Genomic DNA, 15,747 nt, shown 5'->3' with positions numbered 1-15,747 from the left:
TCGTCGGCGACTTTTATGTTATTTATTTTTCATTTTACAATTAAATTTTTAATGATTATTTGTTTTATTATTATATATCAATATATTTATATATTTTTTAACGAACAATAAAACGTTAATTTTTTTTTTTAAACATTATAACATTATCGAAGTATAATAATTTTTTTTTTTTTTTAAATATAAAAATATTGTTATATGACGATGCTAATAATTGATCTAGTTAACATTTAATCGATGGCGCATTTGTAACATATTATGCAAATAAAAAATTATACCATATAAATAATATGGTTTAATTTTTTTTTTTTTTTCTTTTTCTATACATAGAAATTACAATTTTTTCATCATTTAAATAATTGTTATATTAAAAACTGACTTAACATATTTCTGTTGATTGTAGATATTGATATAATTAATTTATTTAAACTAAAATTGCTCGAACACAAGGTATATAACCCATTCTTAAAAAAAAAGAAAAATAATAATTATAATTACAGTACGTATAACTATTTGTTGTTTTTACGTTTATCGAAATTACTTGTGGGTGTAATAATAACATGGAAAATTAAATATGAAAAAAAATAAAATTAAATTAACGTACCAAAGCTCGAATTTAAAAACAAGTTTTTTTTTATTTTTTATTATTGTTATATACGACATAATTTAATGACCACTTAATTGGTCATTTTTAATGTTTAAATTTTTTCATTTTAAGCATTTTCCCAATTTAACTAATTAAGACTTGGTCCCTTTAACCGTCACAGCCGATAAATGCAACGAAAAGTAGTCCTGGGAATTCGGAAGGCCACATTGACTTAACAAAAGAAAATAAATAAATGTAAAAATCCATTGTCTTAATAACAATTAAATAAAATATTGACAATAATCGGAGATTAACATTAAAAAAAAAAAAAGATTATTTTACACATTAGTACGATGATTGTTTAACAATGTTTAATTATTCTTTTCAACACGTATGTAAAATATTTTTTTTCTTCTTTTTTTGAAGTGAAATGTTGTACTGTGTTTGTGTGACTCCAGTGTGTGGCACATTTTGATGAGTCTGTAGTTTCCAACCACAGACATTAAATATTTATTCCATATTTTTTTTGTTTTTTTTTTTTTATATTTAAAATTAAATTCTTCATAAAAATATATTCACATCAAGCAACAATTGTAGTTAAAACATTGCTCTTGCCTCCATATGTTCTTGGCCTGTTAAATAAAAAATAAAATAAAATAAAAAAAAAAAAATAAAAAAATACAATAGATAAAATAAAATAACATGTGAGTCTATTTGTCATTTTATATCAAACTGTTAAAACACGTTCCGAGTATCGAGTTCAAGTTCACGTATGTTTATTTATCAGTTATATATTATTATTTTTTTTCCTTGTACTAGTTACTTCAGATATTCATTTTTACAATATGATATATCAAAGTGTAAGATCGGTAATGATTTTAGTACCTGATTGTTGCGTGTTCAGTTGAACGCGACCAATTGGCGACGAGACGATTCTCGCCATTTGTCATATTTCTTCCAATATTATTTTGCATTACTTTTTGTTTCATACGATTACGAAGTTTGGCTTGTTGCAACATATCTGGTGCCACTGTATTCTTGACAGTTTTGTAAACAAATCTGATGAAAGGAAAAAGAAAAAATTAAATTCATTAGTGTTTATATCGAGACATGTCAAGAGATACATTGATTGAGGTCTTTTTTTTTCTTTTTGATACATTGAGGTCATTGATATTTATTTATCTAAACTTGTGATGAGTTTAAAAGTCCAAAATAATATGAGTAAATTGAAATACTATGTTGACAATTGATAGAGAATTTAGAGGATTAAAATTGCATGTATTGCTAAATTAATTGTTAAATCATTACCTGGGTAAAACTGCAAGAACAGAGGCAAGTAAAACAGTGAGCCAATAAACTTGACGTGACATTGCCACAGGCATGACATAGTATGAACCTGGTAAACCCATACAATTGACACAAGCAAAACTGTATAACAGGCAAAATCCAAAAAATATCATCAACGATCCAATTATCGTTAGAACATGTAAAATTGTCTGAAATTAAAAAATATAATTTTTTTAATAATTAAATGATCATATTATAGTATAAAAATAAAACATACCCATGATCTAAACTCCATTGCAGCATGAAGTAACATCACAGCTATACAAGAGGTAGTTATTGTAGTTCCAAATTCCCAAATATCAACAACAGAATCATAATAAGCCTATTTTAAAATAAAAAAAAAAGAACAAATTAATATAAAAATAAATAAATGATTTTGATGATAAAACTTACAGCTTCATTAACAAAAAATACAATGATACTTTGATACAATGCATCAGCCATTGTTATCCAAAATGAATGAGGTTTATATACAGAGGCCAGTCTACCACGGCTATAAAGTTCCGGTGATTCAAGCAATAGTTTGGATGAAGCAACTCTGTCATAAATTCCAATGACCAATGGTGGCAGTGAGGTAAATAATAAATTATAAAGCATCAGGTACACTTGATCAATCATGACACCTCCAGAAAAACCACAATACAGCTAAAAATAAATAATAAATTTCAGTATTAAATTTAGAATAAAAATAAAATAATTATAATAATAAATAATAATACATACCTGATACCAAAATATGAGGAAGACAAACATGGCATTTTTATAAAAAAAATAAAGTATCATTCTGGCAAGTCTATCATAACACCAGTGTCCATGTAATAATAATAATCTAGCTAACATTGGAAATCTAGCAATAGCAAAATCTGATGCCATAACAGCTTGTGTGCCTTCTCTTCCTGATACACCAACTCCAACATCAGCTGTTTGTATCATACTAACATCATTAGCACCATCACCAATAGCCAATGTTCTCATTCCTAATTTTTCTTTAACAACTCTAACAATATATGCTTTTTGTAATGGTGTTGCACGACATGCTAATACACTTGAACAATTTTGAGTTAATTTTAAAAATGGTGCTGTTAAACCAGATCTTGAATCAAGTATAAATGTCAATGTTTTACCATCAACAACAAGTGCACGTGGTCGTTGCCATGGACTACCAATTCTATGTGCAATTCTATCAACTGAATTAATATTACCAGGACTATGTGATGAATTATTTTGTAAATCATTATCAATACCACCAGAAGTTTCATTTTCAATTGTTTCTAAAAAATTATGTATTAAACTTTCAGCAGCTGATTTTGTTTTAGCTTGTAGTTTTAATAATTGCATTGCTGGTGAAAATAATTTTGCCGAGTATGCAATATTAACAGCTGTTTCTGGTTTATCACCAGTTAATACCCATACAACAATACCAGCATCAATAAGTGCTGCCATTGCTTCTGGTACACCTTCTTGTAATTTATCTTCAATACCAGTTGCACCAAGTAATGTTAAATGTGATTCAAGTGATGAATATGATTCACGTATTTTACGATCACGATTTTCAAATGATAATTCAGCTTCATTATGTTTTTCCATCCATGTATCATATTCAATTTTAGTTAATGATCTTCTAGCCATAACAAGTGTACGTAAACCTTGTCTTCCATATGAATGTAATTGTTGACGTATTTTAACATGACTTATTGATTCTTCATCGTATGATGATAACGATGATAATACTGTTGAATCAGCACCTTTACTATACAGCACAATTTCATCTGTATTTGGATATTTAACAACAATTGACATACATTTACGATTTGAATCAAATGGTAATACATGTAATACTTCAAATGCAAGTGTTGATTTATCAGGTAATGATATAACAGCACTACGTGCTGTACGTTTTATTAATTTAACATCATATGCAATAACGCTAATAACTAATGCTAATTCATCAGGACTTTCAGCTTCATAAATTGGTGGTGGTGTTATTATTGTTGTTTCTGAATTTATTGATGTATTTTGACGTTCATCAGGACTTGAACGATTACCATTTGGTGAATATTTTTTTAATAATCCAATATTTAAACTTGGCATTGCTGGTACATTTAATAATCTTGGTCTTGATATTTTTGGTCGTGAATTTTCAACACTAACTGATAATGGCTCAAGTATTGGTGTATTATTATTATCTGTTGATGAACGAGCTGGTGTTGAATTTTCAGATTCTGATATTCTCGTATATCTACTATTAATAAACAAATAATTTTTTTAATTATAAATTTTTGTTAAATATAAAACTAATAAAAATATTTCCCAAATTCCCTCAACTAATTATAACTATCAAAATTGGATAGTTACAATACGCTTTAAAAATATTTCAATGACTTTGTGATTTCCCTCGACATTTGTTACAATCTACATAGCAATAAATTTCCATATTTATCATATATTACCTCATTGGTGCGACCCCATTTTTCTGTGGCTCTTCAATAACACCGCTTGAATTCATGATGTCATGATGTGGCTGTGTATTGACAACAACTGTATTACAAATAGCTAACATTATAAGAAATTCTTGAAGTCTATGACGTGCATTTCCAATTAATAAATCTTCTTTTAATCTTGTACATGCCATTATATCAACATCTTCACCAAGATGAGCATAATCTTGACCACCAACAATACATCGTCGAAATATCATTTTATTTTCTGTCAATGTTCCAGTTTTGTCTGAGAATACATATTGTATCTAGATAATTCAACAGAATAATAAAAATACAATTATTTTTTTATATAATGAAATAAATTGTCCTTCATTAATAAATTAACGTTTATATTTCTATATCAATTTACCTGACCCAATTCTTCAGTGATATTTAAAGCTCGACATTCAGCTTTACGTCCAGTTTCAGGATCATGAAGTTCAGTATCATGACCAATATGATAAACTTGTCCAACTTTAGCCATTTCCATTGTAACATATAAACTAAGTGGTATCATAACTTGAAGTATTATAACAAATGTTAAAAATGTTAATATACCCTCGTAATTTGAATTACTAAAATCTGGCAAAAAAGGCACCGAGGTAGTTGTTTTAAATGTTGATAGCCATAATTTACAACCGACAGCTCCAACAATACACAATACAATCAGTATCAAAACACACCATATTATATCAAGATTCATTTGTCGTTCTAATCTTGAACGCTGTAAAATAAATTATCAAAATATCATTAGTTTTATTTTTTTCCAAGCCAACAAAAATAAACTAACAATGATAACTTACTTTATAACGTGGACCACCATTGTTTAGCATAGCTTTTGTCTCATGACCAGCATAAACAACAATTCCCTCGATGAAATCCGTATTTTTTAATAAACATTCACGTAATAAAAGATTTTCAGTTGTCACTGGTACTCTGGTACCATTTGGATGTACAACAGCTCCATAAAATCTTTTGATAAATAATTAAAAATTTTAAAAATATATAATTTATAAAAAATGTTTATTGATATTATTACCTGTAAATTTTTGTGCTTGGTTGATCAACTTCAACAACAGATCGAAATTTTGATGGTTGAAATGTATCTTGAATATCTAAAAATCCTCTAACAACTTGTCGTTGTTTAAGATTTGTTTCACCGTCTAAATTACAAGTATCCAAAAGTGCAAAACCCTGAGGATCACTGCTTCGTAATAACAATAAATCAGCTGGTACAATTTCATTGTTTGATAAATGTATAAGGTCACCAACCTTGACGTCTTTCCAAGGAATTTTTGCATATCGATTAACATCACTGAAAAAAAAAAAACGCAAAGAAATATATAAATCAATAAATCAATAAATAAAAATTTTTGTATAAAATAATTCATTGAAAATCATGATGATGAAATGATAAAAAGAATATTTCAAGTTTTTCCCACTGTAACTCAAACAATTCAAGTCAAACACGTGAATTTTTCATTTCTTTCTTTATCTATCTGTCTACCTCTAGTTAAAATAAAAAAAAAGTATATAGAAACTATCGAGTATATAACATCTTGAGTGTGTGTTATGCCAAGAATACAACTAGCATTGTGGTGCCACGATCGAATCAATTGACCGCATTTTATTCTATTAAACTTTTTATTATTTTTTACATGCTTAGTATCTTCAACAAACCATACACAATTTAATTCAAATTAAATATAATATTGTTACAATATATTTAACATTAAAATTCATTATTTTATATATTTATTTCGACAAAGAAAAAAACACTTGTCACGTGTTTTATTATTGCCAGAACTTCATTAGGGATTTAAATTATTATTATTATCATTATCATTATTAAACGAAGCCAAATGATAACCAGAAAAAAATTAACCAGTCTCATCTAATGGAATTATTATTATTATAATTATTGTTTGTCTATTTCTTTTATTTATTTTTTTTAAATCAAAAAGAAAAAATGATTATAAGTTGGGATAAATTTATTCACTCATTTTTCTTTGTTTAAATTTGTTTATTAATTATTTTTGATTTATTGTTGTTAATAGTTGCTGTTTTTTAATATCTGGTTTTGTCCATTTAAACTTAGTGTGTCTTAGAAGCCTCGAAGAAGCGTCCCTGAACCGGTCCGTGAGTATAAACTGTCGTACATAATATTTTTCTTTTTTTTTTTTTTGCTGAATTAAATTGCAATGTGAGTCTATATACTCACAGAAGGCATAACATATTTTTTTATTTTAAAATTCTCCCTTCTTCTATCATCATCAATAAAGTCAAGTTACGCGCCATTGATCGACTATATGACTATTCCAAGACCAAGACCGAGACCTTAACAATTCATTGTAAATGTACTTGATTTTGTTTAATTTTTTTTTTTTGTTTAACTGTGCACGTTTTTTCAATCAACTACTGTTAATCAAAAATTGTTGGTTTCATATAAAATTCTTAAAACTATTCATGCGGTAATAATGACTTTCAATTCAATAAACTATATCCAAGTTTAAATTTGTCATTATGATATTTCTAAGAATATATATTTTTTTTTTCAATCTTATTCACTTGGATAAACTTTTGAATAAATAAATACTTCACATAACATTGAAATATATAATTTAATTTCTTGATAAAAATTATTTAATTAAATATTCAACGCTAGCAATGTATATCGAAATAATATATTTAAATTAATTATAACATTATGAATATTTAAACAAAAAATTACATGTACAAATATAATAATAAAAAATTCATAAATATATTTTTCATTAAATTGAATTTCTTGTGAGAAAAGTTGTATAAAAAAAAAAAATTAATTTAACTTTCTATACAAGCAAATTACAGATGGAGACAATTTTTTCATAAACTTCCGCATTGTGATTGTGTCATTAGATGAATTGACATCCGGAGAATACGTTGTTTTATATATTTATTATTATTTATTATTCATTTTTTTTATTGTTAACGACAATGTGGTATCTTGTCTGATTAAAATTGTGCTGTAGGGTTACATAATAATTTATTTTTTTTTATTACTTTTTAAAATGTAATTCGTTGAGACTGGTTGCAACAACAAACAGGGACTCGAGGCGATCGAGTGTGAGAAATTGTGCGGGTCTTTGATTAGTTACGATGTGCAGATATACGATATATAAATATAAAATTATAATAATAAAATATAAAGCTATATAAGACACCGTAAGCGATTGTGTTTCAAGGACTCATTGAGTTTTGTCATCAAACAATTTTAATGATTTTACAATATTAACATATTTTTTTTTTTACCATATGTTCAAGCCTAGCAATAATATTTTTTATTTATCAACTAATTTAAGATAAATATTTAAAGAAAAAAAAGTTAATTAATCAACAGGAAATATATTTATAATTATTAATAATAATAATATGTATTTTTATCAATGGAATATTTGTTTATCAATATTTGAATTCATTTTCAAATATATTTTTAAATACAGAGAGTTTTATATTTGATATGACATGTTGATGACGTGTTGAATGTATATTTACAATATTCTAAAACTAATGTTAAAATAAAAAAAAATTTCACGCAAGATATCAATGTTTATTTAATATTCCCATGTAACGTCAATCTCTACTCATGTCAGATAGTTAACTATTGATTTTTCTCTTGAAAATTAAACACCACATTATTGCGATTCTGTTATCAAATTCAAAAGCAATATTATTATTTATTTACAATATCAACTTCAAGGAAAATAATAAATAAATTAACAATAAACATTAACGAGAAAATAATATCAATAGACATAATAAAATTTAAATTCAAAAAAGAACAAAAACAAAAAAAATCTATCTAATAAATACTTGTGGATCTTTTTTTTTTTTTTAATGTAAAATCGAGTGACATGCAATTGTATCATTATAAATATATCATGATACATGATGAGTCACTTGACGTTTATGCAAAATATATTTACAGTAGCTATTTAACTGTGAAGCCATTCGAACTGTAATTTTTTTTTATTTCTATTTTCTTACACATTTTTTTTTTTGTCATCTTGTTTTTTTATCATTAAATTAATTGTTATTGTTTTTTTTTTTAATTGATTTGTAATTTAATCAATATGCATGACTTTGATTTTTCAAGTAAAAAAATATATAAACAATAATAATATATAGACAAGGTTTTTTTATGTAAAGTACCGTTTAAAAAACGTGTTGTGATCGTGAAACCGATATAGTTTATTTAATTTAAAATTAACTAAAGCAATCACAGTGACGTCATGCTGCTTATTACTTTCAATAAAAAAAAACAACTGTGTATTGTAATAACAAAAAATAAAAAAATTAAATAATATTAAATGAGTAAAAAAAAATTGAGAATATGAATGAAAAGTTTTTAAAACAGTAATACTATTTTGAAAATAACATCAATTTATATTATTTAATTTAATGAAAATGATAAAAATTAATTAATATGTTTGATTGATAAATAGATAGGTAATTTTTAATAATGATGATTACAAGTGGGCCTGAAGGAATCGTACGTCATACTAAATGTAAGTGGGTAAAGGTCGAATAACAGAGACGCCAGAAAAGGCAAGTAGGTTTCTGATGTCACTGTCTTTTGCTCATCCAATGGATTTAATGATTTTTAAATAACAATAAATTTTAAAATGTATATCAAACAATTGACATTAATTTAAATATCAACTCAGCAAGGTTTTTTAATTTTGTATTTTTAACTGAGGTTGTTGAATGAATATGATAACAAAAAAAAAACAAAACACTTGTAGACAAATTATTCTGAATAAATTAACCTGTTGCATTGAATAATACCAAGATTATAATTTAATTTTTTTCTATTTTTTTTCAAATTTAAATTTATGATATTATTAAGAAGAAATATAAGAGTAATCTTTGAGACAAAGATATTTTTTATTCGAGTTCAAAGAACGATAATAAATATAATAAATAAATATTAATTTATTTTATCATTTAACTTTGTTTATTATGTATTGTTTAAATATAAACAAAGTAAAAATTTGAAAGATTAAAAATAATAAAAGCTAATGGAATTTTTAATAATGAATTGATTGACTTGAATTTATGATTTTTTAAAAATTTACAGGATGATTAAATTGCATTTTTAATAAAGTAGGTGAACATGAAGAACATAAATTATTAATATGTTATCACAATCACAATCATCCCCTATGAAATGAAAATTATTTAACCAATACTCATTGATAAAAATCAAAGAATTATTATCACTACTGTTCCGCACATGTGATTAACAATGTTTATATTATTTTTTTTTTTTATATAGAATACTTCAGGTGGGCGTTTTTATTATACCATTGTTTTGAATAATTAATTTCCTTACATCAAACACCTGGTCAGTCAGCCTTATTGACCTTAGAATTTTCAATGATTATTGAAAAGAATAACTCACTCATTGATTTCATAAATTAATTGTTGAAATATAAAAAAAAGTTGTGGTAAAATAAAATTAAATAAAAAAAAAACAAGCAAATTGTTTTAATGTTTTTCATATTACCTTGACAATGAAAGAGTTTTTTTCCTTATAAATTTTAAATTACTTTTTATTTTTCCGTATTACGAAATCAATAATTTAAAATAAGCTATTATAATCAGAGAATTTTATAAACATGATAATTAGTTGTTGTCATTATTACGTTAAAATCAAATACAAGGTAATTTATTTAAGTAGCATTGGGGACATTACTCTCTTATCTATTGATCAAATTTTATTACTGTCACGCACAAGAACAATGCGTGTCATGACACTGACCTTGATATTAATTTTTTCTTTTCCTTTTTTTTTTTTCAATAAGAAGGATTATCGATTGAACATCATCAACAATGCAATTATTTATGATAATTATTTTTTACTATATTTTTATTCGTTTTTCCTACCACCCAATCAGTCAAGGGGGAGGACCTTCAACTTTCAATTCAACGAAATTATGGCAAGGTGAAAATTAAACAGATAAAGTTTAGTACTGTTTATCTATTATTTTTTTTTTTTGAAGAATCTTACCTGCAGTATACTCGGCAAGTTGAATTATTGACTCGTCGATCACTGGCAAATCTCCGTCTGTCCTCGAAAAAATCCTTGATCGCTGTTACACCAAGCACGAACATAACTGGTATAATAGATATTTCTTTGCCAAATGCATTTATCTCGGGCCACCAATTTAAAAATACAATAAAGATAAAATAAATATTTGCAACACGATGAAATTGCTCCAGTAAATTACGTGGCAAAAAAGTCAATGGTGTGTATTTTGTTGTGCGTACCCTTAAAACCATAAAGAAAAAAAAAAGTTTAATAAAGGTTACAATTAAAATAATACATATTAAATGTCATGGCTTTATTTTATGATCTAACAAATATCATGATATTTGTTTTACTTTTTTATATGTTTACCTATTATCTATAGTCCCATTGGGATGTTGTTTTGGTGGTGTTTTTGGTGGTACCAAATGGTTTGGAATAATTGTACGTAATTTTGGTTGTTCTGGTGATGAACCAAAATAATATGCCCAAATACGTCTCCACCAGGGTGGCGCAGCGCTACGCCTTATTGTATAAATTGACTCTGATCTGTAAATAATTTAAAAAAGTAATAATAATTAACATGAATATGCTGTTTTGAAATAAATATTAAAATTATAAAAAAATAAATTAATCCAAGTTGTGTAGAGATATGATTATCATTTGAAAAATAAAAAGAAAAAAAAAACTACTTATCATTATAGTCAACAAGATAAAATTTATATCTATCTAATGAAAAAATAAAAATAATAGTAAATTAAATTACCTGGAGGCCTGACGAGAATGGCCACGATAAGAGGGTGTTCTTGCTGTTGTAATTCTTGGCACATCTCGATGTCCTGGTGGTAGTATAAAATCTGTTTTTGATCCAACTCTGCTGTGTACAGTTACAGGATGTCCTTGTACATCTACAACTTGACCCTGTGAAAATGCCCTTTGATGTCCTGGTTTTTTTAATGCCGATGGTCGTCCACTTGCTGCTGTTGTTGTTGTCGTTGTTATTGCTGATTTTGTTGTTGTTGTTGTTGATGTTGTCATTGTCGATATTGGTACTCCTGTCGTTGAAGAATTTGTTTGTGATCCAAGTGTTGTTTGCCAACCGGTTGATGATGTTGCTAGTACACCACCATGGCTCACTGATCTCTTGTGTCCTTTTACACTTTGTGGTCGTTTTCGACGTTTTCCAAATTCTGTATCCTCTTCGTCTACCCCTACGACTTCCCCTAGGCCTCCTTTGTACCATGATAATCCTGATGTTGTTATTGTTGTGGCTATTGGACTTGATTGATTTAGTGGTGGTACACGTGGTGATATTGATATTGGTGCTGGTCCGGGGAATACATAAAGCGAGCCTTTCTTCTCTATTTCCTCGCACACTACTTGCATCCCGCTCTCCGACATGCTTGCACATCTGAAAATATATAATTGGTTTAATCAATCAATTGATATAGAACTTTAAAAATTTTCAAATAGCATTTGTTTTTTTTTGTTTGTTCTACATTTAATTTTTAATTATATCAACGTTGCGTTGTTTAATTTATTTAGAATAAATAAATTTCGAAAGACAATACTAGATATAAGTATCTACACAAAATAGTTTTTTATTTTTAAAACAAGTTTTTTTTAAAATAACGACTTGACATATATGGAGACGCATGTAATATATTGCTCAACGAAAAAATAAAATTATGACGAATATATTTTTTAACAAAATTTTCAAGATAACACGTTGATTATATCCAGCCATATTTTATTATTTTTTTTCATGAGAAATTTGCCCTAACATTATGACAAAAATAATTGTGTAATAAAGAAAAAAAAAAAAAGCAGCTGCTGTTGTTTCAGTATATAGCTTTTAGCTCTATTTTTTTTTATTTTCTTTTGTTCTATATTACAATTGATTTATAACATTACCGTGTAAATTTTCATGTATATTATTGAGCATTATCTTTGATGTGTAGTTTTATAAAATTTATTATATATATATTAAATTCTGTTAATTAGTTTTCCAACATATTGATGGCAATTGTTTGTGGTTTATTTGAAAAAATTATACACTTGATTAATCTAAAAAAGTAAAAGTTAATCCGTTGAAAGTTTAGAATAAATTAATAATTTATTGTTAATTAAATTATGAGGACTATTAAATCCATGTATTATTTTTAAAAAACATTTACCGCTCCTTCAATTAAGGCAAATTATGAAATAGCTTTCTATCAAATTAAATAGATATAACACACTATTATCTTCCAACACGTGTGGCTATTTTTTTATCATTTTTTTGCAAGCAATGAAGGACAATGGCCCAAGAGGAAAATATTTTCAACAGAAGAAAAAAATATATATAACAATCGATAGCACACAAACACACCCAGATTTTTTTTTATCCTTATCTATTCACTTGGGGTTTTTTTTTTTGTTTATTCTTTTGACATTCGTTAAAGACCTTCAATTCATCAAGATATGAAAAAAAAAAAAACATGTAAACCCAGGTAATATTTATTTCTGTTTAGATGTTTAGTTTATAATAATTATTTCCAAGTCAATATCAACAGCATGAAAAAATTATTCTATGTATTTTTTTATCAACTTTAATTGATAAACTCCGAAACTTTTAAAAAATTTAAAAATATAACAAACAACTAAATTTTTATCTAAAGAAAAAACCCATTATGCTTTGAAAGATTAAAAAAAAATATATATCGGTTATGAAAATATTGAATTTATTATTTTTTAATTATTATTTTATTTATTTTCATACGTGTGTGTTGTTTTTTTTTTTTGTGTCTACATAATAAATCGTGACCTCACCAACATAATACACCACTCACTTTTTTATTTTCTTAACAAAAAGAAACTAAATGTGTTTCGTAATTTTTCTCTCCCCGGGAGAGACACGAAATAATAGAGTAACAAATTTCGATTTAATAATTATATTAGTAATGATTTAAAAATTATCTAGTAATTATGAAAATATGAGTTTATCATTTAAATTCATTCGGTTACTTTTTGATAAGTGTAAGTCAATTCAAAAACTGTGTACTCAAATTGGTAATGTGTACACTTTTTTTGGTCAAATGAGAAAGTAGATGTCTCATATGTTAAAAAGAAAAAAAAATTAAACTGATGAGTTATCAAGGTCACATTTCAACAGTATTTAAAGAAGAAAAAAATTCATTATATTTCATAAAAAAAAAAAAAAAACGAATTTAGAATCAAAGCCAACTGAATAAATGCTATAAATAAAGAAAAGTTAGTTAGGTCAACGTTTGATTCTTAAAAATTATCTCTACAAGGTTGATTAATTTTATTTAATAAAAAGAGAAAAAAAATAAAAAATTTTAATATATGAATGAAGACAATTAATGATGACCTAGTTTTATCCAGACACCCTTCTTAGGTCACGGTCAATTTAAAAAAAAAATGATCTATGATTATGACACGCCAACTAAAATGACAATATTAATATTTGTTAATAAAAAAAATAAGTAACCAATATTAACTGCAGACAAGTTTAATTTACAAACTTTAACAAACAAAAAAAAATTGATAAATACATAAAAAACGAATGATAAATAACAAAAAAAAATGATAAATTTCATTTGATAAAAAAAAATAAATAAATATTTTTAAAAAAATTTATGAATGTTTTTTTAAATGTAGGTAAATATTATATGTTTAATAATAAATTTAAAATTAAATAATAAATTTTTCAATCAATAATATTTTTAACAATTAAAAAAAAAGGATTTTTATTTAGTGTTTTTTCAATTTAATGACGCAACTTGTGCCTCTTATTTGTCTCAAGAACGATTCAACAAAAATCTTGGGTAACTTTAAATAGACCGTGTCTCTTCACAATTTCATAGTCGAGGACAAGACACAAACATGCATGAGTAACATACATCAATTGACAATAATAACACATTTATAAGAAAATTTAAAAAATAAAAAAAAAAAAATGATATCTCACGCGGAAATGTATAATAAAAAACTCCAACAAAATAAGAAGGAAATGAATATTAAAATAATTGTTTTTTTTTTTTATAGAAATAAAATCATAGAAATGTAATTTTTTTTGATAACCGGAAGTTGCATGAAATCGGATATAAATTAAACCGCGGGAAATCATGACATTTGAAAGTGAGTATTTATTTATATTTTTTTTGACATATTTAATTTATTTTTGGCTTTTAAATGTACTAGTAAATAATAAAAAAATTATAATAACAGTATATGTATATTGTTAAATATATGTGTAAAATAAACAAGATAATATTGGTTTATTTACTAACATTTTTCCGGGATCTTCCAACGCGTCCACGTGGCCCGGTTATTCTTTTTGTTCTCAACGACGCAGCGTCCTCGTCTTGTCTCTCTTTTTTTTTTTTCTATATTGTTAACACACTATTGAATAACTCACAGTATATTATTATTTATAAAAACTATCCTTTATTAACAACCATAAAAAATATATATTTCACTTTGTCGTTTTTCTTCATGCATCACTCTCACATCCTAGTATCAAAGCAACAGTGTTTTTTTTTTTTATTTCTACGTAGTCTGGTTCACTCTCCAAGTCTCCAGGTGGGGAGTTACAATAAAATAAAAATATAAAAGCTAAAAAAAAAAAACATAAATTTACTCTCTACTTATTCTTTTTCATAATTTGTTATTAAAATTTATTAATTTAAAATGATATTTCCATTTTTTATAAAATTGACAAATGCTTTTTATTTTGATATGTATCTTCTCAGACACTGTCGTTGTTTTGTTGTTATTTTTTTTTTCATTAAATTAACTATGTTTATTAGTGTATTTAAAAGTGTATAATATTATGATGGCATAAACCTCGATTTTCCCACCAGAAACACGATAAACTGCTTGAACATTCGCCAACGGTTTTTTTTTTTGTTTTAATTTTTTTTTTATATTTTCTTGAGTTTTATTTTTTTTGTTTCAATCATTGTCCCGTTGTTTGTTGGATGATATTTTTTAATACAATTGTTATATTGTATTAGTGTTGTAATTATTATTATTAGTAGATAAGGTGATGAACCGTGTATGTCAACGAACTGCAATAAACAAACGTGTACTCGTTGCAACTCGTTGTACGCGCACTGACATCACTGACAATCACTGACGTTTACCAGACATACACACTGGAATTCGGCAGCTGGTTTATTTTATTATTATTATTCTTATCATCATTATTATCCTTTTTTTTTTTTTTTGTTTAATATTGCGTGCGCATGATGCAGTCATAA

At 25.8% G+C, this 15,747-nt stretch overlaps 1 protein-coding gene across 2 annotated transcripts; it reads right to left on the bottom strand.

The window, feature by feature from the left end:
- Positions 1-707: 707 nt before the first annotated feature.
- On the bottom strand, positions 708-15,640 carry LOC122848656 (phospholipid-transporting ATPase VA-like). Of its 2 annotated transcripts, XM_044146883.1 has the most exons (14): positions 14,776-15,640; positions 11,247-11,891; positions 10,853-11,029; positions 10,463-10,723; positions 5,450-5,725; positions 5,214-5,382; positions 4,781-5,134; positions 4,381-4,676; positions 2,654-4,169; positions 2,324-2,575; positions 2,148-2,252; positions 1,892-2,079; positions 1,469-1,642; positions 708-1,215 (listed from the first exon to the last, which is right to left on the bottom strand). In XM_044146883.1, exons 2-14 carry the CDS (start codon positions 11,879-11,881, stop codon positions 1,164-1,166), a joined length of 4,455 nt encoding a protein of 1,484 aa, XP_044002818.1. In that variant the 5' UTR covers positions 11,882-11,891; positions 14,776-15,640; the 3' UTR covers positions 708-1,163. The 2 variants fall into 2 exon arrangements, with proteins under 2 accessions (XP_044002818.1, XP_044002819.1); XM_044146884.1 differs by lacking the exon at positions 14,776-15,640 and having other exon boundaries at positions 2,654-4,172; positions 11,247-11,640.
- Positions 15,641-15,747: the final 107 nt, after the last annotated feature.

The sequence above is a fragment of the Aphidius gifuensis genome, linkage group LG2 (genome assembly GCF_014905175.1).
Source record: "Aphidius gifuensis isolate YNYX2018 linkage group LG2, ASM1490517v1, whole genome shotgun sequence".
NCBI classification, from domain to species: domain Eukaryota; kingdom Metazoa; phylum Arthropoda; class Insecta; order Hymenoptera; family Braconidae; genus Aphidius; species Aphidius gifuensis.
Note: the sequence above shows the minus strand (reverse complement) of the source record. Positions and strands in the feature narration are given on the sequence as shown.

Excerpts from the sequence above, each read along its gene's own strand:
- LOC122848656 (XM_044146883.1), bottom strand. The coding sequence starts at position 11,881 with ATGTCGGAGAGCGGGATGCAAGTAGTGTGCGAGGAAATAGAGAAGAAA. Across the intron at positions 5,383-5,449 it reads CCAAGCACAAAAATTTACAG|ATTTTATGGAGCTGTTGTAC; the intron begins GTAATAATATCA and ends ATTTATCAAAAG. Across the intron at positions 4,677-4,780 it reads TCACTGAAGAATTGGGTCAG|ATACAATATGTATTCTCAGA; the intron begins GTAAATTGATAT and ends TGAATTATCTAG.